At 40.7% G+C, this 25,957-nt stretch overlaps 1 protein-coding gene across 2 annotated transcripts in view; it reads right to left on the bottom strand.

Moving 5' to 3' along the window:
* LOC124556720 (protein Aster-B-like) overlaps nt 1-25,957 on the bottom strand; it is a 236,821-nt gene that overhangs the window by 26,479 nt on the left and 184,385 nt on the right. For both annotated transcript variants that reach the window (XM_047130710.1, XM_047130711.1), the window contains 3 exons: nt 23,406-23,555; nt 23,197-23,318; nt 10,564-10,756 (listed from right to left, as the gene is read on the bottom strand). In XM_047130710.1, the coding sequence (XP_046986666.1) occupies nt 10,564-10,756; nt 23,197-23,318; nt 23,406-23,555 (465 nt within the window). The remainder of the gene's footprint in view (nt 1-10,563; nt 10,757-23,196; nt 23,319-23,405; nt 23,556-25,957) is intronic.

Here is a 25,957-nt window from a genome sequence, read left to right as displayed (position 1 = left end):
TGGGTCTTGTGGATGAACAGGATGTGTTGGGTTTCATACGATTGTTGTTTTTGAAACCCGTGTTGATTGCCACAGAGCAGGTTTTCGGTCTTCAGAAATGTTGTAATAGATGAGCATAAAACATGGTCCAAATTCTAAAACAGTCAGATGTCAAGAGACATAGACCTATAGTTCTGTGCATCTGTTTGACAATCCTTTTTCACAATAGGAATGACCTGAGCTTTTTCCAATGACCAGAAACGCTTCACTCCTCCAGAGACGTGTGGTACACTGCTGCTAGAGGAGGGGCAAGTTCTTTCGCAAACTCTATGCAGAATCAAACTGGTACCCTGTTAGGTCCAGTGGCCGTTCTTCTATTGAGTGGTTTCAGTTGCTTTTCTATCCCATGGTCACTTATTTCTGTATCTGTCACTTTGTCATTTGTACGATGATTTAAACGAGAATCTACAGTGTGATCTTCCGCTGCTAAATACGAGGGCTATCCACAAAGTACATTACGTTTTCATTTGTGTCCGTTAGGGGCGGGGCTAGCACGGCCATCTTGGCGTCATGGCATTCCGCCGCTCAGTCTGCATCCTGCCGTGCTAGTGAGAGGTTCGTGCTGTACTCCGTTGAGTAACTGCGACAGTTTGAAATGTCAGTGTTAATAGAAAATGCCGCCAAGTGTGAAGTGCGTGCTGTAATAAGGTTTCTGACTGCAAAAAACTGTACACCGATAGAAATCTATCGGCAGCTTTGTGAAGTGTATGGGGACAACATAATCACTGAAGGTGGAGTGCGTCAATGGGTCATAAAATTTAAAAATGGCCGAACTAACATTCATGACGAAGAGCGAAGTGGAAGACCCAGCATAGTGACTGCCGAACTTGTCGAAAAAGTCGATGCCGCGGTCCGTGAAAACCGTAATGTCACAGTAACGGAACTCTCTATGAGTTTTCCACAAATTCCATGAAGTTTGTTGCACGAAATCATTACGGAAAAGCTTGGTCACCACAAGTTTTGTGCAAGATGGATACCAAAAATCTTGACAGAGATTCACAAAAATTAGCGAATGGCTGCAGCGTTAACGTTTTTGGACGCTTACGAGAAAGATGGCGACTCATTACTCGATCGCATCATTACTGGTGACGAAACATGGGTTAAGCATGTGAACTGCGAGACAAAATTGCAGTCAATGCAGTGGGAGCACACAAATTCCCCCCAAAAACCCAAGAAATGCATGCAGGCAATGTCGGCAAAGAAGGTGATGGCAACTGTCTTTTGGGACAGAAAAGGTGTGATTTTTGTGGATTTCCTGGAAAGAGGCACTACAATAAACTCTCAAAGGTATTGCCAAACTCTGCACAACCTCAGAAGAGCAATACAAAACAAGCGCAGGGGAAAGTTGGGCTCAAAGATCTTGCTGATTCACGACAACACCCGGACCCACACGGCAAATGCCACTCGTGAAGTTCTCGAATCTTTTAGTGGGAGTTGTTTCCTCATCCGCCGTACAGTCCCGACCTGGTACCGAGCGACTTCAACTTATTCCCAACAATGAAGAAGTGGTTGACTATGCAGCGTTTTGATGACAACGCACAGCTTCAAGAAGAGGTAACCACGTGGTTGAAGGCGCAGGCGGCCAAATTTTACGACTAAGGAATTTCCAAGCTCGTCCATCGCTACGATAAGTGCCTTAATTTAAATGGCAACTATGTAGAAAAGTAGTATTTAAGTGTGGCTTTCATCTGTATATTTAAAAAAAAATTCCAATACTTTATTTATTTTTAATTCCAATATGTAATGTACTTTGTGGATAGCCCTCATAGTTTTGGATAAATAGGTCTAGTATTGTGACCTTTCCTAAGTCCTCCTTTGTTTCATTGCCATTATGGTCACAGAGTATCTTGACAGAAGGTTTTGATCTGTTTACTGATTTAACAGAAGAACAAAACTTCCTAGGATTTTCTGTCCCATCAACAGATAAAATTTTACTTTTAAATTCACTGAATATGTCATACATGGCTCTCCTTTTTCTAATTTTGGCTCATTTAGGTTTTGTTTGTCTGTGATTCTTTTGCTGCATTTAAATTTGCAGTGCAGATCTCTGCTTTTGTAGCAGTGCCATATACCAACTCAAGCTACAACTATCTGTTTTTCAGAGTGACTGAATGGGAGTACACCACAGCTGGCGGGAGAGGTTCAATTTAACCACTTCACCAGTAACACAATTGGCTGCAGGGGGGCTCTGCACGATGGCACTAAACATTCATCATAAGCCTGCTCAGCAGCTGCACTTGTGATCTCATTACTATGAATTTCAACATGCCCCAGTACCAACAGAATGATACTTCTACACCCTACTTCACTAGAGGAAATGGTGCCCTGTATACTCTGAATATGATTCTCTGCTAGATACTTTCTCTTTGTGCTCTGCAGAGTACCCTGTGTGCGGGAGCAGATACGGAAAGTTTTTGAATGCGCACATCTCATCTGCTTTAGAGCCTAGTGATGACTGTTCCATAATCTGTTTTACACATGACTTGTCTGATCTCCACACTTTTTCTCTGAGACACTTTAAGCAAGTGTGGTAGCCACGTGAGGGTGTGATCAAATATGACATCCATGAATCTGACTGGCTGAAACTGAGAATGTGCTATTACTATACAGTACTCATGTCCAAAAACTCTGACTGTGACACACACACACACACACACACACACACACACACACACACACATTTGTATTCATGCAAACTGAAAAATTTGGCATTTGTGCCCAACCCTCCCATCTCTGTTTCCTGTGGAGTCAACTCCAAAGGTGCTAGGTTGTCAAAGGTAGAATGGTACCTGCTAAACCCACACTTAGCAGCAATTTACCATCCACTCAGCGGCCTTTCCTGCAAAGTTTAACAGAGTAAGATTAAAGCAATTTCTTACGTAATTTCCCTGTGTTTAGGAGTGGTATCATGCTGACCTCCTTCCATGAAGCTGTGATATAGTCCCTGCAATGGTATGTGGTTGACAAGATCAAGGAAGACTTAATTTGATTCCTCACACAGCTGATACATCATGCTTTGCATAGTCACCTACAACCAGGAATGGCCAGGAGAGTTACCTGATGAGAACTATGGGACCCTTATTATCAAATGGCTCAAGAGGTAGGAAATATGTTACTCATATGGTGATTTTCATCTATATGACAACAGCTACTGGCTGATGGTGGTGCAGTATAGGTGAGATGTGATATGTGTTATTAATTAATAGTATCACACTTAGTCCACTGACCACTAAGGTCATCTTTCCTGTGGAGACTGTAGCTTTCTAGCACAATGGCACAGTAGTTTTCAAGTGTCTCTCCTCAAGACAGAGGCACAATGGTCTTTTTTGTGCACGAAGTTTTTGCTGCCCCATCTGAGTTCTGAAGCTATTCCATGTTCTGTTGAATTATCACAGCAATTGATATTTGAGGGTTTTCTTCTTTCACATCTTAAACGACAGGGTAAACAGTAGTCTCTGGATTTTGGTTCCTCTGTTGGGACACTGATGTCCACAACATTGCCTTCACTACTGGACAGTAATATTGCACAGCAATTCAATGGTTTTAATCTGATTTCCTTGTCATTAGTTCACTTTTGGTTGGACTTTTCTAATTTACTAGGAGGTGGTGGAGATTATACACACAAGAACACCTACTCTTTAGATTCTAATGGCTGAATGTTATTTGCAAGGATCCTTGGCCTCTCGGCACTTGGAGAGTTTGAGAGGAAGCAGCTGCAGGTACATGTGCTCACGTCCCAGTCAGATGTTTCGGTTTGTGTTGAGTCATTAGTTTTAACAACATATTTTTTTATGACATGTTGGAAAAGATGTGGAGAATGCTAGAGGCTGCATCACCTCAAAGACTTTTATATTATCATTACACAGGGATTCTCTTTGTTGCCTTCAGATCCTGACTTTTTCTCTCCTTGAACATGGCAATCCCTGTTCAATACGGAATAATCACATAAATGATTACATAATTTAGTGGAAACATACATTTTTAATTTTCTTCATGCACATTTGATCCCCATCTGCCACACACAGCTTCACTGCTACAACTAAGAGTCTTATATCCAAACTTCTAGCGATAAAACACGTCATAGGTTTTTGTACATAGCATCTAACTTTGTGGTGTGTTTACCTAGATGTAAATCCTCAGTTAATATATGAGAACCGAGCTGAAATAAATGCCACAATTGTTTTTAATTCTTTAGGGTCAAGTTCCATTATATTGTGGCCCCTTAACTGAAATTATGTGTTTCGGACATTTCAGTTACTATAAGGTAATATCTTCTCTTTTGGACCCTAACAGCTTCAGAGGTGGTGGTGGTTAGTGTTTAACGTCCCGTCGACAACGAGGTCATTAGAGACGGAGCGCAAGCTCGGGTTATGGAAGGATTGGGAAGGAAATCGGCCGTGCCCTTTCAGAGGAACCATCCCGGCATTTGCCTGAAGCGATTTAGGGAAATCACGGAAAACCTAAATCAGGATGGCCGGAGACGGGATTGAACCGTCGTCCTCCCGAATGCGAGTCCAGTGTGCTAACCACTGCGCCACCTCGCTCGGTCTAACAGCTTCAGACACTTGTAATGTAGCCATTTGACTTCTTCAAAGACTCAGCAATTGCTTTCAGATCTCTGTGAGGAAAGGAGAGAGATTATTTCAGAGGCTCCTTCCTCGGTTTGACAGCTATCAATGAATTCTGTCCAAGTCTCTGTATCACAAATCTAAAGATTTGTTTCCTCTGGTGCACTTCCCACTCAACTTCTCTTTGTTGGTTGAGTACTATGTCACTCCACTCTTTTCATCTAGGGTTTCATGACTTTGAGTGGCAAGAACTGTTCTCTTCCCAACTATGGAAATTAATGTCCCCTTAGAGAACTCTGCTTGCTAGTGTAAGCCTCAAACAGATGGGTTGTGGCACATGCCCCAGAAGTTTTCTACCTCAACAGCCATCTGCCCCATTGGTAACTAGCACATTTTAGGGTTTTTTTTATACAAGTTTTTATCATCCTCACCATCTGGTCAGTTAAGCCAAGATCTTGACACACTGACTCAAACTATGTTGCAATGTCATGCTCCTCAGTGGTTGCTGAAACATACTGAGAATTTCAGGTAACGACGGACTACACTTTGATTAAAATAACTTACAGCAAATACAGTAGTAGGAGCCAGGTGTCAGCCAACCACACCCCTTTTTTGAGCTCCACTAGCTCACTACTGTTGTTAGGTAGAAACGGAGAATTGCCAGGTGAGTGGGGGAGCACCAACCACGGAGCGATTTATGCTGATTGCATGAGTGCATGCATGTTTGTATTAGCTTGCAACACGACTCTCCAACACTGGTATCTGTCAATAACAATGTTATTTTATTCGAGCTGTAGTGCTGCTGGAAAGCTCCCAACACCAGCACCCTGGGATCATAGTGGATACCTCCTTAACACTCTAAAAGTTACGTAACTTCTTTGACATTTCTGTTGATGGACCTAAACAAGAGACCTCTCTATAACCTGTTGTCACTTTCAACTGATAGCATTATTTTAACAGGTTTCTCATCACATAGGAGGCATAGGGTCAACATGGAAAACCACATCTCTCCTAACAAGGGATCTGTCCAATCCGACATGTCAAAACCTGTCCTGAAATTTACAGAGAGAATACACCAAAAGAAACACAAAGTCAAAATTTTAGCTACCGAGGCATACTGCGAGTAGATATAAGGTTGAAATTTGCCAAATTCCTAGCTCATCAGGTGGCTGGAGAATTGTGCACCGCTGCCATACCTACAGCGTATAGCGCACGCACAACACGGTGGGCAGCACATTAGTAAACAGATAACATGGCAAACAGCAATCTTAATTTGTAAAGCAAATTTCAGCTTCCACTGATTGTTTCTTTGACATGACTGTTCACAGTTACTTTTCACTCAAATTTTCAACTAATTTAAGATCCATAAAGTTTAGCAGTAGCCTTTGTGGTATCACTAAGTGTTAACAATGGAGATAAAACTGAATTAATTTTCTTTGTTAGTTCTTGGCATACGATTAATAATAGCATCTGTCTTTGTGCAGATTCCAGAGTTTCACATTTGTGTGGAATCCAATTAATGTTTTCAGCTTTGCAAAGATAAAATATGAAGAACGTAGTATGCAATTGAAATCACATATTTCTCCTAAAGACCTACAAGTGTGTTATTTATTAGTTAATTTCTTGGACATTCATTTCAATGATGTAGATGTTTCATTAAAAGTTCTGAAAACATTTGATGAAATTGGAAATAACGATGACAATTCTGTGAATGGTGGTTTAAACAATTGTTGTGCTAATTAAAGTACAGAACAAAAACAGAGTACCTTCCAAGCCCAATGAAAACATGTACAGTAATAGCTTTCAGTGACAAAGAAAATGCTGTAAATTTTTTGGTTGAAGAATGAGGGGGGAAAACCCTTAAACTTAAGCAGTTGCAAAGCTGGTTTCATTTTATGAACTCTGAACATGAATTATGTAAATGGAAGAGTGATTTACATAAAGTATGAAATATGCACCAAAATGAAACTCATGAAGTGTGAAAGAAAAATTATTTGAAAGATTTAGAACTGCTCATGAGAATCAGTGCACTGTTACCGCAGGAGATCTATGAGACCGGTTGCTCTGAAATGCAAGTGAGATGAAAATTACTGATTTCCAGACTTCTCTGACCTGATTAAATAGATTCAGGAAATTATACCGGAAAGGAAGTTGCAAAATTACGAAGTTTACAAGAAGAAAATGTGTAAAGAAGATGTTATTAATAGGTAATACTACAGAGAAATTTGTAGCTCTTGTTATCACCTTAAAGCTGTGTATAAAGCCAGACAGTCAGGTTTCATGGATTAGTGTTCCTGCAACATATCTCTGCCTTCAGGAACATCGAGGAAAATTAGGAGAAAATTTAAAGTAAAATAAAATAAAATAATAAATACAACGAAAGTCTTGTAACTGACATAGCAAAATCTGGAAAAATAGGAAAGACTAATTCATTGCTTTTGTTGGACTCTTCACCTGGACATAATGACACCTCCATCTTTAGAAGGACAATAAAAAGACTGTTAGTATAATTCACTTCCACCGAGAATTAATACCGTGATTCAGACTCTAAACAAAAAATTTCAACAGTTTAAAGCATTTTTCAGATAATTGCTGGTCAACATAATTTCTGATAGCTCTTTGCCATTTCTGGTTTATCAGCAGAACAGTTTGTTAATCTGTCATTTCTGCAGTATCAGCTTGCATTACCACATTTTATGAATTTGAAGTGATTACTGTGAAGTACCTGAATGCATAAATTTTTCTTTTATCAGGTGTGCCTGGTGCAAGGAAAATGTTACTTTTCCTCATCCAATACACACAAACAAGGAACTGCTTCATTGTTACCACAATACACATTATTCAAAAATTATCATAAGAACTGTGCTACAGAAAATATTACAAAATTCAAGTCCCGACTGATGGGAGCCATCCGTAATGTAACATTATACACTGCCTCAATTTTCTTTCCTCTGTTAGTCACTTGTATAACAATTACATCTGCAACAGTCTAGCTGTTGCTATGAACTCCAAATTATTCAATAAATTAGTGATATGAGAAATTTCTGGTATGGTTTAAGTGCTTAAAATTCACTTTGTGGTATGCGGTGCTATTTCCTCTTGTCATGGCTATGTTGGCTTATTCGCCGATTCAAGCACTAAGCAGGAAGGGCTGTACAAACCGCTGTCATAAGCAGTTCTTCATGCAGAAAAGAATGAGTAACTTTCAACATTTTTAAAAAAATACTTGCCTTAGCAGTTAAAATTTTGACAGTGCATTTCCTTACATGTATTTTATCTGCAAGAAAAATTTCAGGGTAGGTTTAGACATGCTTCCTTGTGCACTGCTCCAAATTGTTTACATTCTCCACCTTACTCACTCCCACGAAGTTTTGGGACTGCAGCTGGATGACGCTGACAGCTTGCCCCAATATTTCAGCCACTCTCAAGTGAGTGTTTTAGACTGGAGATTGCTAGTGCATGTCATTAACTTTATATCAAAAACTGGTGCAGAGACAGCTGTGCACAGGCAGCTGCCACACAAGTGCCCTCTGTTAAGTTTAGCACCCTCTTTGTATATTGCTCCATCTATGGCATGAGACGTGGGACCCATTCATTTCTTCAGTGTCTTCATAAATAAAACATTTTATGCTTGATGACACATCTAGTGACAATTTTATTACTTTGATATCTGAATTAACTCTGTGAGCCTACAGCCTGACAGAGGACGTACATGTAGTATCACCTTCACGCATGAGCCTATGTGCCCTAAATGTACCAATATCCAAAGAGAATGCTAAGCTCAACGGTGGCACTCATGCAGCAGCTGTCTATGCTCTTGCATCTCCATGCCAATTTTTAGTGTAAAGTTAGTGATGTGCACTGCCTGAAGATGGCTCAATGGTTGTTGGCCGAAATATTGTGGCATGACATCGATGTCATCAAGCTGCAATTCTGAAACTTCAGAAAATACTCTTTATACTGGGAAAACTTCAAGACTCATGTGTCTTTCTCATTCAACACTATCAGTTCAAAGAATTCTGTGAACCATTATGCTCTCATTCTCACATTCCAATCCAGGCAATTACTATCCATTGTTCATCTGAAAACACAATAACTCATCTGTGAGTAGTTTACTATAGCCAGAATGTAGTAGATCACTTGTATTTTTCTAACTGACTATCTTAAGGTGATTCAATTATATTCCATGTGATACAATAAAAGCTAAAGTACAATAAAAAGTGTGCATGACTTAGGCTAAATTAACAAAAATGAAGTTATAACATGCAATGGCACAGAAAAAGAAATTAACTACCAAATTATCTTAATATTCCAACATGTTTCAGGCATATGTTTGAGATAGTATTGTTTCTTCTTCCAGTACTTCAGCTGACAACCATAAGCCAGCTTCAAAACGGATCACTAGTAGAATTTCAACCAAAAATGTGTGTTTACTCCCCAGTATTGTGTCAAATGGTTTAAATTCTGCCAGAAACTCACCTTGAGGATACCTATAAGGTTGTCACCCAAATTACCAGAAGAAGAATGAAAACTATCCTGGATGTACATCCAAAAGATGGAGGAATATTCTATCCACTCAGAAAATTTCAAGAAACAAATTATCTTAAGTCCACATAAAAGCAGCAAATTCATGTAAGAGCAAAGACAATACACATTTACATAAAAAATAATGGAATTTCTTTCACAGATCAAAGCAATTTAGAAGAAATGTAGATGAATACTGAACATGCTCATACAAGTGGGTACCCAAAAAAACCGGAACAACATTGCCAAGAGCGGAGCTTGTGTAGTACACATTTCTGCCGCTAGGCACGTGTAGCGCAACTCACTGCCAGTTCAGTGCTGCCCGTGTTGTCGACCTGATTTATTCTGTTCATCTGTAGTAATTTTTCCGCTAGCACTGTTTTGTTCTTGTTTCGTTTTTTATTATGGCAAGTTTAAGTGAACAATGTGCAGCTAAGAAATTTTGTTTTTTACTCAGTAAAAATGCTGCTGAAATTGTTTTAATGTTGAAAACAGCTTACCAATATGACACTATGGGAAAAACTCTAATGTACAAGTGGTTTGCTCAATTTAAAAAAATGGCAACATGTCAATTTATGACAAACTTCATTCTGAACATCCATAAACTGCCTGAATTGACAAAAATATTGAAAAAATTCGAGAGCCTGTGCTCACAGATCGTCAAAAGACAACTGATCAATTGTCAGAGATTAGTGGATTATGTACTTTGAATCAACAGACTGAAACTCATCCAGATTTTCAGTCACAGGTCATGGTGATGAGTCATGGTGCTATGGTTACGACCCAGAAACTGTCCAGCAAGTGGAAAATGTCATTGTCACCCGTCTAAAAAAATACCATCAAGTCAAATGAAATGTCAAAACAATGCCAATTTGCTTTTTTGATGGCAACACACAGTTCAGTCAGAGTTTTCTCCCCAGATCAGACAATCAATGAAACCTTTTATTTGAAAATTTTAAGAAGACTGCACAACAGTGCTTGTCGAAAAAGATTCAATTTGTGGCAGGCAGGAGACTGGGTCTTCCATCACAACAACACACCCATACACACAGCCATCTCTGTTAGATATATTGGTTAAAAATGACATGGTTCCACTGCCCCACACCTTCCTTGCCTGACCTGGCTCCATGTGACATTTTCTTATTTCCACGCATAAAAAAAGGTATGAAAGAACATTGATTTGACAACACTGAAGAAGTCACGAAAAAATCGATGGAGGAGCTCTCAGCCATTTCTAAAGATGACTACAAAAAGTTTTTGAACAGTGGAGGCACCAGTGGAGCAAACAAATTAGTTTTAATGGAGGGTATTTTGAGGGGGATAAGGTTGTTTTGTAAACAATTTGAAAATATATAGCTTTTAAAAAATAGTTCCAGTTCTTTTTGGGTAACTCCTCGTACAAAACCAGAAAATAAGTATGACAATATTTTACCTTTCACAAAGCCCCACACATTTCTCTTGTACTTCAACTGTGCAAACACGGTGAAACAGGATTCATTTTCACCAGTACGTGTTAAACAGTAGTGCATGTTGACACCGAAGGAATCTGCATAGGGTATCCCAGCATTTGAAGATTCAATGTCAATTGAATATAGTTCACCTGGCTTACTGCATTTCCTCATCATCTGAAATAAACAAAGTTCAAAATGATCCTACTTTCAACAATATGTATAGCACTGTCACAAATTTGCAAGCCAAATACTTTGTTAGAAAAATCAAAATACTCTCTATACTTGGTGACATACAAAATTTAAGCAATCTGGAGAAATAATGGGAGTGACTGACTGACTGACTGACTGAATGTCACAATGATAACAAAATCACTACAAAAATGTTTGTTAACTATGACTAAACACCAGGCAAGGAAGAGAGACACTTGTTTATCATGTGGATCCTTCCACAATCATACTGCAAACATCTTGAACCAGATGTGAGAGAGTTCCCATTTAAGTGGCAGCAGTGGTGCTCATGCACTTGCGTGCACACTTCTACATGCACATATAAGGGAACTTTGGAGGAAAAATTAAACACTCAGACTCTAAAAACATTAGGAAGATGCAGCACGTGAGCAAGGAGCCACACTCCTGGGATACAATGCGTAAGAATTTGTAATAAAAATACCCATTAAAAAACTGATCTCTCTCTCTCTCTCTCTCTCTCTCTCTATCTATCTATCTATCTCTCACTCACTTGCGCGCACACACACACACACACACACACACACACACACACACACACGAGAGCATGAATTTATTCAAGAAATATTATGAATGGATATTTCCCCATTGTATGAAGTGCCTTCCAAGAGCCGTGTGTGTGGTAGAAAGAGTATAAAACAATGTCTTCATTCTCTGAGCAATATAGGAAAAAAAATCTTTTATGAGGGAAGTGTTGCTGATATCTCATAGAAATTGCCTGCCACGAGTCACCACTGACATGGTTCACCTGACCACCTCTATTATTTGCGAGCACCTGGGCAAAGGCCTAATGCGGTATCATGTATCGATACCAGACTACGGTCATATCACAGTTGGCAATGGAATTGCAAATTTCTGTCCAACACTTATAGTGGCCGTGTGGGATCCAGTGGACCCAATGGAGCACACCTGCTGAAACACGCCTCCACAGGCTCTAGACTACGAGCGCCCTCTGCCACTGCAATATAGGATGGTTAGTGGCAGCCTCTCAATATACCTGCACTGGAAGCCACATCATGTAACGCTACACAGACACAGTACAGTTGCAGCTCCATCACCATAGTTCATGCTTAGTAAAGCGATGGTCTTTCTTGTTTACACTGATGAGGTAGACTCTGTTTCTTGGTGCATTATTTGTAACAAGTCTTCATTCACTTAAACTCTGGCAATAAGTACTACTGCCTACATGTGGCTGTCATCAAATTGCTTACTTCCTGTTCTGTCATCTTTTTGCCTGGTTTTTGCTGTTCTAGTTTATTCAGTGTTTGCCTTGCTTGTGCTCTTTATGTTCTAGGTTTCGCTGTTGCTGCTTTTGCACACCTCTTTTCTCTTTCTCTCTGTTATTTTTGCCTTTTGCTTTTTTATTTCTGCTTTGCACTTCATTACAGTGCAGATGACTTCACACAAGATGCTGGATCCGATGCATATGTGCCACCATTTCATGACTTTGACAAGACGAAGGAAGGCGTCCAGAATACCTTGCACAGTTCAAAATGCACATCGCAACACATCACATACAAGATACTGACAAATCATCTTATTTCTTGGCCATGGCAGTAGTGACTGTTTATTGTCTGTGTGCCAAATTGTTTCCCACATCCTGCCCTGAACTATTATCATACGAGGACTTACTGCAGGTGCTTACAAAGTATTATGAGGACATGGTATAAGTGGTCACTGCCCTTTACAAATTCCTTAGCTTATGTAAGTAACAAGGGGAAAGATACTGTCAGTGGGTGACCGAACTACATGGCCTTACTACGCAGTGTAGATTCAAATGTGACTGTGGCAACTATTTCAGTGATACAATGGTTTGTGATGCCATCACACATGACATAGCTGACTCTCAAATTCGGAAACAGACTGTTAGTTCAACAGTTTCTAGACTATCAGGATTTCTGTGAAAGTGCAGCAGACAGTTTGGCGTTAGCATCTATCTGTTTTGTAGATAGTTTTGACAAACAGGCCTCACCGCCAGGTCCGCAGCTCGTGGTCGGGCGGTAGCGTTCTCGCTTCCCGCGCCCGGGTTCGATTCCCAGCGGGGTCAGGGATTTTCTCTGCCTCGTGATGAGTGGGTGTTGTGTGCTGTCCTTAGGTTAGTGAGGTTTAAGTAGTTCTAAGTTCTAGGGGACTGATGACCATACATGTTAAGTCCCATAGTGCTCAGAGCCATTTGAACCTCACCGCCGGCTTGCAAGCAGTGGCCCAGCCGACCACAGCCATAGTGCTTACATCAACAGGTTTAGTGTCCGACACAAGGTGTGAAGTCGTGCCCTCACTGTAATACAACACATGCTCACCAATATTGCCCCTCATGTGCAATGACTTCTTTTTTTTTTTGCATAAGGCACCCCCTCTACTACTACTCCTTCGTTCAAATCTAATTCACAAACAGCGTGTAGTGGGTTTTCCAGGCCCCACAATGTGATTAATACAAAACAACAAAAGGCATTCAGGAAAGACTCCCAACTCATCTGCAGTGCTATGTGAAGACAACACACTTATTGTGCCTCTTACTATTGCTTGACACTCAGTCCATCTGCAACTTGACATTGGAGCTTCAGTGACTTTGCTGAACCATAGCACTGAAGAATTGCTTAGCAAACCTACATTGTGAACACTGTGCCATATGCTAATGGCATGCAACGGCTCAGACATTCCAAAATTTGATGAAGACAGTGACATTTACAGTGCTTTCCTCCTGAGACAGTGCTAATGTTTTTGGTCTACACTCTTTTGATTTGTTTGGGTTAAGCATTTAGGTCAATGTACTTTCTGTTTCTTCCTATGATCCTTGGGACAGTGTTGCTAAGTTATGTGTAGAATTTCAGGATCTGTTTTCTGGAGGTTTAGACAAAGCCAATAATTTTGTTTCCAATGTCACAATGAAGTACAATGCACAGCCATGTTCTGTTAGAACTCATCCTGTTGCTCATGCTTTTCAAGAACAGGTGGCTCAGGATTTTACTGCTTTGCAAGAAAGTGGGGTCGTCACACCCACTACTGTCAGCCAGTGGGCGTCCCTTCTTGTTGTTCTAAAGAAGACGTCTAGCAGACTCTGACTGTGTGCAAATTTTAAGAAAACTGTGAATCCTCGGTCAGTCATTGACAGTTATCCCTTGTCGCACCTGGAAGAACTGATGGATAAATTGGGTGCTGGTCGTTGCTTTTTCAAAACTGATTTGTGCGATGCTTACTTGCAAATCCCTTTGGATGAGCAGTTGCAACAGGTCTTTGTCATTAACACTCATCTGTGTCTCTTCAAATTTTTTGAGATTGATGTTTGGCAGGGTTACTGCACCAGTCATATTTCGGTGCTTTCTTGAGCAGCTGGCTGCTGAACTTCCTTTTTGATCAAATTATTTAGATAGTATTGTCGTTTCAGGTTGCATTCCTGAAGAATACATTAGCAATCTTCACACACTGTTTCAAGTGTTATCTGCAGCTGGCCTTAAATGTAACAGATGCAAATGTGTGTTTTCTCAGACCAAACTTGAGTACTTACAACGGGTCATTGATAGTCAAAGTGTTCACTCATTGCAATCACATTTGCTTCCTATATGAGACCTTCCACCCCCATGCAATGTGTGGGAATCACAATCTGTGTTAGGAAAGCTCACGTATTGCATTCAATTTATTCCAAACACTATTCAAACTGTGGTTCCCACTTGCATTGCTTGCACAGGAATAATGTTGTTTTTGTCAGGTCACAAGAGAGTCAGTCCAATTTCCAGAAGTTGAAAGACATTTTTCTTAGTGGTAGATGCCTTGTTCATTTTGATCCAGCTGAATTTGTGGTCTTGGCTGCGGATGCTTCCTCTTACAGCATCGGTGCAGTTTTGTCGCATAAATTCGGTTCCATTAACAGGCTGACTGTCTTTGCTTCAAATGTGTTGAACAAAACATTATTCGCTAATTGAAAAGGAGGCTCTCGCAATTGTCTATGGTGCCACTAAGTTTCACCAGTACCTTTTTAGCAGAAAATTTTACTGGGTGACTAACCATAAACCTCTAAAATCTTTGTTTAGTCCTTCTCAGTCAGTCCCAGCTCACACAACAAAGAAGCAGCAATGATGGGCTCTTCTCTTGTCCAGTTATCAATACAAGATCATGTATTGGCCCACTTCTAAGCATGCCAATGCAGATGTTCGTTCTTGTCTCCCATGTTCGCCCAGATTCTACATTGAACGAGTTATTTGCTTTTTGTTGCTGTAGTGATGCCCCCGTTTCAGCTCCTATCTCCCCCATTGCCACCTGCATGCAGCCCTCCAACCCCTCCCCCTCCCCCCAATTGTTGTTTGCTCATGTTTTGCATAGCTTTCTGCTTGATTGTTGGAAAATTCCCCATGCTACAGTAGTGGATCCTCATATGAACATTCTGTTGCATTACATCCGGACTGGTTGGCTGCATTCAGCCAGACAGATTCATGGATCTGAGGTTCGCTGATATTTTGCCCATCGGCATGCCCTTGCAATTCACCAATCTATCATTTTTCTTTGCCCAGTTTTTCAGCTGGTATTCACAGGGCAAGCTTAGTTGTATGGGGGGGGGGGGGGGGGAGCTCGGAACCAGCCCCCATTTCAGCTCCTATCTCCCCATTACCACCTGCATGCAGCCCTCCAACTCACCCCCCCCCCCCAATTGTTGTTTGCTCATCTTCACTGCACAGTGCTGCTGAGGAGGTTTGGGGGCAGGAGGAGGATGTGGTATCATTTATCGATACAACCCTACCAGAGCATCACAGTTGGCAATGATATTGTAAATTTCCATACAATGCCAACAGCAGACATGTGGGATCTGGTGGAACCAATGGAGCACACCCACTGAGCCACACCTCCAGCGACTATGAGTACCCTCTGCTACCACAACATAAGACAGCTGGTGGCGTGGCGACCTCTCAACCCACTTGCACTTAGAGCCACACTGCCATAAGACGGTATGCAGATGCCATCTAGTCATGGCTCCAACGCCATAGTTCATGCTTAGTACAGTGAGACTCTTCCTTGTTGACAATGATGAGCTGGTCTCCGTTTCTTGCTGCATTATTTGTATTGATTCTGTGTTCACTTGGAGAAATGCAAGTTAAGAAAATCTTCTGTTTATTGTGATATCTTGTTTGCTAATCATTTCCGCTCCTGTCCAGATTTCCTATGATGACAGTTGCCACACCACCCTCTCCTTACCATCGTGTATGAACTCGTACATAATGACCACTGTTTACAAAAGTACAAAGTTACACAAATTATCCTAGACAGACTAAAAAGAATAAATCAGTCAATTTCATTTATCATCCTATTTCCTGTCATTTCAGTTAATGTACAGGGTGTCCATAATTAAAGTTCCAGTTTCAAAATCCTGCAGAAAGAGATCCCCTGCTCAGAATGATGTCAAATTTTGTGTGTGTGTGTGTGTGTGTGTGTGTGTGTGTGTGTTCAGACGCAAGGTTATCAGCGACCTTACACCTTTTAAAAGAAACAAATGTGGATAAAATGGGTAAATTGTTGTCACAAGGTGAGAAGGAAACTCGCTCACTCCCACCTCACTCATGATATCGCTCACAATCACTATCTCATATGCTTGTCAAATTTGAACATATTATTTATTCAGGGTAAAGCATAATGGTACAAAATAAAATTCAAGGAAAATTTTACAGACCGATGCCGCTGTAAGCATCTTTACATAAATGAGGTCGGCTACAAATGACAGATGAACTGCAATACAATGTCTATGGTTTGAGTTGCACATTACACCATTTGTAATATTCAATGCACATGACTGCACAAGTTTGGCAGTCAACAGTTGTGGCACTGTTAGTTAGGTAAGCCCATTTACCACAGCAAGGTTCTACCACATTGAATGGGAAAAATCAGTTTTCAATTGTCCTAAGGTCGAAAACCATACAAAAAAATCAAAACAAGAAAAGCGAAACAATATCGGTTTCTAATTGTTGTAAGACTGATGCAAGACATGTTCAATATGCTGTCCACCATTTTCTGCCACATGGTGAAATCGAGTAACAGCAAGTCCCACAAGAGATCAGAGTGTCTTAGGAGTGACATTCAAAATGTGTTGCACAATGTGTGTCTTACATTAGCAGTTGGAGCAAAGAACACATAATCTTTCAGGCACATGCACAGCCAGAATTCACATGGATTAAGATCAGGTGCTCTGGACAGCCAGGCTGTAGAGAAATCACGATTGATAATACTAGCATTTCCAACATGCCTCTTTAGCAGCTGCTTCACTGGCTGTACAGTGTGCAGATACACACATCAAAACCTGTTCACAAAATTGGAATAGAGATCAACATAAACGTCATTTCCGCCCTTTTTATTGCTCATGAAAACCACACATTGCATGTTGTACCACCATACAGTGGGACCTTCAGAGCTGGTGGTCCAGATTGCTGCACACACCGGTACCTTTAGTACCCAATAGCACGTCCTCTTGCATTGATGCATGCCTGTATTCGTCATGGCGTACTATCTAAAACTTCACCAAGGCACTGTTGGCCCAGACTGTCGCACTCCTAAACGGCAATTCAGCGTAGGTCCCTCAGAGTGGTTGGTGGGTCACATCGTCCATAAACAGCCCTTTTCAATCTATCCCAGGCATGTTCGATAGGGTTCATGTCTGGAGAACATGCTGGCCACTCTAGTCGAGCAATGCCATTATCCTAAAGGAAGTCATTCACAAGATGTGCATGATGGGGGAGCGAGTCGTCATCCATGAAGACACAGGCTTCGCCAATATGCTGCTGATATGGTTTCACTATCGGCTGGAGAATGGCATTCATGTATCGTACAGCTGTTACAGCGCCTTCCATGACCACCAGCAGTACAAATCGGCCCCACAAAATACCACCCCAAAACAGCAGGGAACCTCCACGTTGCTGCACTCAATGGACAGTGTGTCTAAGGCTTTCAGTCTGACCAGGTTGCCACCAAACACACCTTTGATGATTGTCTGATTGATTGAAGGCATATGTGACACTCACTGGTGAAGAGAACGTGATGCCAATCCTGAGCAGTACATTCAGCATGTTGTTGGGCCCATCTGTACCGCATTGCACAGTGTCATGGTTGCAAAGATGGACCTCGCAATGGATGTCGGGAGTGAAGTTGCGCATCATGCAGCCTATTGCGCACAGTCTGAGTTGTACCACAACATGCTTCACAAAAAGCATTATTCAACATTGTGGTGTTGCTGTCAGGGTTCCTCTGAGCCTTAATCCGTAGGTAGCAGTCATCCACTGCTGTAGCAGCCATTGGGCAGCCTGAGCGAGGCAAGTCATCGACAGTTCCCGTCTCTCTGTATCTCCTCCATGTCCGAACCACAACACTTTGGCTCACTCCGAGATGCCTGGACACTTCCCTTGTTGAGAGCCCTTCCTGGCACAAACTAACAACGCGGACATGATCGAAACACGGTATTGACCGTCTAGACATGGTTGAACTACAGTCAAAATAAGCTGTGTACCTCATTCCTGGTGGAATGACTGAAACTGATCGGCTGTCGGACCCCGTCCGTCTAACAGGTGCTGCTCATGCATGGTTGTTTAAATCTTTGGCCAGGTTTAGTGACATCTCTAAACAGTCAAAGGGACCGTGTCATACAATATCCACAGTCAACATCTATCTTAGGAGTTCTGGGTACCTGGCTGAGGCAAAACGTTTTTTGATGTGTGTGTGGTGTCACCGCCAGACACCACACTTGCTAGGTGGTAGCCTTTAAATCGGCCGCGGTCCATTAGTATACGTCGGACCCGCGTGTCGCCACTGTCAGTGATAGCAGACCGAGCGCCACCACACGGCAGGTCTAGAGAGACGTACTGGCACTCGCCCCAGTTGTACAGCCGACTTCGCTAGCGAAGCTACACTGACCGATACGCTCTTATTTGCCGAGACGATAGTTAGCATAGCCTTCAGCTACATCATTTGCTACGACCTAGCAAGGCGCCATAATCCTTTGCTATATATATTGTGGTTATAACATGTACCGTCAAGAGAGATGTTCTACAATTGTGGATTAAAGTTAAGTATTACATCGTCTACGTACTTTATTTGCAATTCTCAAGATATTGTCCTGTTCCAGACCTCACGCCAGTCAGCGTGTAATTAAACGCGTGCATTTTGGCCTCCTGTAGAAACACAGTGTTGGCTCTTCTGCCAACACTACAGTGTGTATATGCCATTTTGCATAAAAATAATCCTACCCACACATCCATACTGTTGAAGGTTTGCAATGATGGTGGTGTGCAAAAGACTCTCATAGTATTTACCAGTGACTGTACAGGTAATACAGGTAACACTCATTCCCCTAAAAAATTACAACCCTATGATAAATGATGCCATCAACTTACACCACACTGTTACCTTCACAGAATGAAGTGGTACTTTCCTCGGAACTGTAAAACTTATCAGTCTTTTGAATGGTTATGGTTTTATACATGGGTGTAGAATTTCCCGGCACTTTAGAAAACGAAACTCAGGGAACCAAACACGTTTTGGGAAGATGTCTGACGTGCAGCAACTTTTACACTGCACATTTTCATATTACAAAAGTATAAATTCGAATTCTACCAAACACCGCATGTTACTTTCCGAAGCATTGAAATCGTGATTGCGATGCTCTTTTGTAAGCCAGTCATAGCTCATGTCACGTGATCTTGCCAGCCGATGACCGAGGATATTCAGAACATAGGACACGTGATGTAGTCGGCCAAAAGCAACATCACTGTTAGGTAATGCGAACACACTAATAGGGAAAGTTAATGGTTTAAATTAACATATGCAGTGTTGCTACAAGAAAAGAAAAGCTTTCACATATATTATTGCCCCTTTTTGTGCGTGATACACTTTAAGATACATCACACAAATGTGCCAGTAAAATGTTTAAGAACAGCATAAATGTTAGATCTCCTGGGCTCGAAATTATTCTAAATCATCGTACTCAAAGAGTTGATTTTTAAACGAAGAGTCAAAAGCTCTGGGATTTATGAAATCCATCGTACATCTCGCACATAGATCTTATTCCGTAAAAGGAAATATACTTTGAAAGTAACGCTTTTCAAACCACCATTCGCAATATTTTCCCACGACCTGTTAGAAATAGGTTCGTTTCAGCACTTGCCAGAGGCCGCCTGATAACAAGCGTCTTACGTAACGTCATAAAAGAAACTAGACAGAGGATACTCAAAGAGCACGGTTATTTCGTGAACCATACTAAAATGCATAATTAGGCTTAAAGTGCACATTCGTATGTCCAGATTCGGATGTAAATATTCTTGGAGTACCAGTACTGTATTATCTCATGTTTGGTTCTTTATTATGGCATAATGCCATACGTTCTAGAAGATGAAAACATGCACCTGAAATGCAGCGTAAAAAGTTGAAAATAGCCAACAGTGTGGAATTAAACACTCCGTTTCAAATAAATTGGCTGGTTTAGCGGAAAAGATTAATAAAAACCAAATTTCTTTAGCAAATCGACAAAAATAACTTCATTGTTCTGCAATACGATTAATGCTTGACTGTCAGAATGGGGAAATAAAATAAAATCTGAAACTAATAACATATTTTAGCCTTCCATAATTACGTAATTCACCTGATAGCTCCCGGTCACAGAAATCAGTTTTGTTTTCATTTGACGTAAAAGCAATAAACGAAACGGAAATAGCAAAATCACTAAACGTAAACACGGGTCACGTGAGACTACCCACTTCCCCATTACAACTTAAGATTGCTCTGTAGATCTGCACCGGATCTACAATATTTCTGAACCGGGGCAATACTAGATAGTGGCGCCCCCCTCCCTCGAGTGTTTGAGGTAGGACACCAAAAATTTTAAAAATCTACTTTTCAAAAAATGACCATTTTGCAGCGCACATCTTTCTGAAGAGTCTGATACATAAAATATATGTGTTTGAGGAAATGTAAGACATATTGTTTGGTCTTAAATGTGCCAAAGTGCAGTTCCACGCCTGTCCGCACAGCATTCTATTGCACGTCACTGTATTTTGTTCTGTGGAACTCAAACATGTAACATTTTGTAATGGGTGCCATCAAACTATATTCAGGACAGTGAAAATTAAAATTTCCTGTGGTGCCTCTCCTGCTCCCAATCAGCCGGTTTGACAACCTGTCCCTGTTTAAAAAAAACCTCACAATAAATACTGGATGGGATTATTTGTAACCGGGAGAACAGTAACTCTTCAGAAAATTTGCACTCTTTATTGGCTGTTAGCTAATAACTTTATGTTTTGCGTGACATAAAATTAAATATAGGATACATAAAACCCTTAAAGACAATAGACAAGCAAGACAGTACACATTTCTTCAGTCCTTAAGTCCTTGCATTGTTTTTCTCACCAACCTTAGTACAGATTTACATGGCATGTTTTCCATTTCGGTAAGAATCTATTAGCTCATCAAAGTTCGTCAAACGTTTTGCTTCATGAAAAAAATCAAATGTTGTCTAATACTGAAAATGCTGTTAATACAAATAGAATCCAAGACTGGTGTGCTTTCTTGATCTGATTACGTGTATTTTGTCACGAAATAAGCCTGCCTAATACTGCAGCAGTTGTAACACACACCGAATAAACGACACTGTTTTGGCACAAATGGTCATTTTTATAACACAACAATATAATCACGAAGTACCAATATTAAATGTCTATTAGGCCTACTACAAGCAAAAAGTTTCATGTTAAGAAATAGTTTCACATTTCATTCATACGCTCTAGCTTCTGAAGCATTAGTACGAAATTTTTATATAAATTTAGAGTAGTCATATTCTTCCATAATTTGTGTGATGTCCCCATTTCTTCTCCTTCCTCGTCCTAACAAACAATCTTGTCATCACCAATTCTGTAACTATTCTTGCCATGGTTAAAACTTATTCTCTGATTAACTTGACTAACCCTGCCACAATCACCGTTTTAGTTACGGTATCCCGCGTTTTTTCTCGAGTTAGGCGTTATTAGGTGTTCGTACAATGCGTTTTCCGCGCTGCTCCTACAACAAAACTTTAGCGGCTGCTACCCGGGGAGTGTACAATTGGCCCTCGCCCAGTGTAGCGTTCCAGCAAAAAAGCGGGAGAAGGTACTACTCATACGCGACTCAACTGCGCATGCGCAATAGCTCGGTCGCAACTGCTCAAATAAATCTACTGTAACCAGTTGTGACGTCACGCTCATCGGAGGCATTTGCTGTTATGAAGCATTGCATAGTCTTCCTAAAGCCGTTGACACGTTTTGCTGTTGGCAGACGCTTGTGTGAACACTGTGTTTTGTTGCTGTATATGGCGAATTTCCTTGGGATCTTAGTTTTCTTTTCTTTTTCTTCTCTCTCTTTCAAGTTTTATTGCTGCAGTATTATTCTGCATTAGCAAAATACAGTAATATCTTAGTTAGAGTATTGGTTCTTACCAGTCAATGTTACAAAAATTTAACTCAAAACTAAAACAATGAAAAATTCCTGGAATTCTAAAAAAATCCCGGGTTTTTCCCGGTTTTCTCCCAGATGAAAAAATTCCCGGGTTTTTCCCGGATCTCCCGGGTCGTAAACACCCTGACACTGTGTGCGCAGGCATATCCAACATTTGTCTATGCCACATGCAATGCATGTTTGCACACCTCTGCTTGACCCCTCCTGCAATGCTGTGGCCACATCTTTGACAGAAGTTGGATCAACTGCTTTCCTCCCTCTGTCACATTGTCCTTCAAATGAACCTGTCCTTTCTAATTTTGTAACCATTTTCTCCAGATCCTTAGCAGACATCACACCAATTACTTTTTCTCAGATTCTTGAGTGTCCAAAACTTTTGCATGGCTACTGGCGCACAGTCACCATTCTTGTAAAAGAGCTTCACCAGCAGCACTTGATCCTTCATGGAGACAGTCATGCTGGGCATCTCAGATACAACCTGAGGAACAGCCATGTACCACTTAATCTGCTGGTGTGCACAGTCTGACATTTACAGTGCCATTTATTGGTCAAAGGTTCATTAATCTTTTTTCCCCTCCATGACAATTCCCCAGGCACCAATAACATGCTGTTCAAATTTGTCATAATTCTGAGTAGTGGTTCTCTTTCTACAGTGTTTTGAAACTCGAACTTTAATTATGGACACCCTGTATATAAAATATTCACCCAATTTAAAAGTTTGTTTCAAGTCATGTAAGATAGTTACTGATATCTGTAACTTGAATATAGCAATTTTTCTCTGTTTTCCAATCAAATTTGTTATTAAAATTGCCTCAGTTGATAACAAACATTCAAATGCATTCAGGGATCACAGTGGTTCTAAGTTTGCCCTTCACTGACAGTATTTCCTAATTCTATGGATTAGGAAGTATTATTACCTGATTTTCAGTGACCTGAGAAGTTTTAGGACCCATTGACTGTGACAGAGACACAGTCATAGAAATTGTCCGGTGTTTCATTCCAGTTTCAGAATCAGCTTGCCAAGGGGCTAATACAATATCTGTAAAACAAATTAAGAATTTGCTGACTGAATAACAGTTCATTGTAATTCTTCATATCAATACATATCCACAAATCAATGTCACACCTGTGGTTTTCCGCTGAGTGTGGAAATCCAGAAGAAACTTCGAGCCAGTAAACAACAAAGTAAAGAGCTGATCAACATGGATAGGCAGAATTATCCTGACCAATCGGCGACCCTCATGAGGAGATGTGCAGACTGCAGCAGACTTTTTGTCTGAAACAAAAAGTAAATTTATAATACTCTTGTCATCATTTTTTATCTCACATAACAAGCATTTTGAATCTGAGATCATGAATTCTCAGTAGTGATGGCGATGTTTAAGTTCTTCAACAGGTTTTATACGTTACCAGCAGAGACCAAGAAATACCTACTTACAATTAACAGCTTAAGAGAAAAAGTGATGCAAACTGAGCATCAATTAACATACAGTGATCTTTTTATATTAATTTGAAATGCTGTTAAATGGAAGTTCTGTGTAGGCTTTACCGCTGCTGGTACAATCCAAGTTACGGCACTCAATACTGCGTTGACTTCCTAATGCTCAAGGGCAGTATAAAAGGTATTAAAAATCTCCTTTGGAAGGAATTTCCTGATTCATTTATGATAGTTAAGAAATGAGAGGTGGAAGTTCAGCATACCATACTTCTCTTTAAGATGATACATGTGATGGAAGCCCCAAAACTGTATGTACAGATGAAAACACTGGGAAAGTGAACAATAATATTTTGGCTAATCACTGATTAAAGGTGTGTGAAAGAAACAGTTGACACCACAGGTGCATCAGAGGAAAAAGTACAGTACAATGTGCATGAAGGAGTAACCGTGAGAAAGCTCTGTGCAAGACAGCAGCAATGTTTGCTGAATGCTGAGCAAGAGCAAATTCAATGTTACTATGCATGAGACGTAGGTCTGACACTTAAAGACAGAAGCAAAAGAACAATGAAAGAAGTGGCTGAAAGCCGAAAGCTGCACCAATTATGGCAAAGATGATTCATCTGACAGCAGTATTATGGTCAGTGTTTTCTGGGATTTGAAGGGAATTTTTGCTATTGATTGCAAAAAGAAAAATGTAACTGGCAAATAAAACACAGGTAAGAGGAAAAAGTCAGTTTTCTCATGTCAATTTACTTACCTACCAAGTTTAGTACCTCAGCATATTGATCTCGATAGCATGTGAGAGAAACCTTCTCTCAAACAGATGTAATACTCTGCCTGCCTGGAAACAGTACCTCAAACATGTGATGTGGCTGCGACAGTTATTCACAGTGCTCTATAAACCATGCAACTGCATGGCAATAAGGCAGTCTCTGCTAACCTATAAAGCTAATTATCACCTGCCATAAGATTAGCAGTATAACAATCCACTTCTTATCATGGAATTCTCTGGAATGCTTATTCGGACTCGCGCATTTGCAGCTCTCGGTGACATTTGCCATTCAACTTCACGAATCATATCACTCGCACCAAACTTGGCAATAAAGGATTTACTTGTACGCATAAAGAATCTCAATTGTTCACAGGTCTACAATAGATGGAACTTTGGAAACAGAAGATAACATTGCCTCACCAGCATCAAACGCAACAGAATCAACTGATTACATTACTGCAGCAGCAGTAGCAGCAGACTCCAGTGGCCATACTGTCCCAGTTGCCCTCACTTCCTAGTTTCAAGGCATCTGATGAGTTTGCGGAAAATTATCAGCAACTGTTTCTGCTACAATGCAAGGCAAGTTGTGTCCTAGATTCAATGTGTTACAGTGCTTTACTTCTTTCCTCCTTTACTAAGTTAAACAAACTACTGCAGAACTTAAAGCCCATAAGTAGAACTGAGTAGCTTTCCTGTACCTGTCATTTGCTGACTAAACCATCAACAGCCAGAAAACTTACATAGTATCTATAAGCAAAAAAGTTGATCAATGTAAAAAGAAGTCTAGTCAATTGTATATGGCCTGAGCTTACAAGGTTGACCTCATCTGTGCAATTTTGCACGTGAATTGTTTGATGGCTTACATACTACATCATTTACTATGGTTATGACTGACTGTTTAGCTCTCAGTCGGGAAGTTCGATGAAACACACTTTAGTCACACACTCCTTCTCTTGGAGAAGTACTTCACTTAATTACATCATTTGAAACTGCTTCTTCTGTATAGCAAGTTTATGAGAATGGTGTTATAGTAGCTACCCTATCCAATATAGTTGACACTGTGATCAACTGTTGACAGGTGAACAAAATACACCTTTCTTTTCTCAGTACCCACCATCACACAGTATTCTGGCAATGTGTGGTAGGTTTAGACACAGATTAGCTCCAAGTACTTCCTACACCTCGAAAAGGGCTCTGGCACGAGTGACAGCCCATCAAGGTTGCATTTATACCACAATGTTGTCAACATGCCCTAAGGCTTGTAATGTTGTAAGCTCCTGCAACACCAAGTTTTTCACTGCATATGGCACCTATGCACACTATCACATTGGTACCTGCACCTGACGGAAATCCAAGCTGATTACCATATTACTTGCCAAGGATCGGCAAGCACAGATTCACATAGCCACTGGTGCCACGGTGTCCCCGATAAATCTGTACGCGTACCACAAAAACAGCTCAATGCCAC

This window comes from Schistocerca americana, chromosome X, assembly GCF_021461395.2.
Source record: "Schistocerca americana isolate TAMUIC-IGC-003095 chromosome X, iqSchAmer2.1, whole genome shotgun sequence".
NCBI classification, from domain to species: domain Eukaryota; kingdom Metazoa; phylum Arthropoda; class Insecta; order Orthoptera; family Acrididae; genus Schistocerca; species Schistocerca americana.
This window is presented reverse-complemented; position numbering and strand designations above follow the sequence as displayed.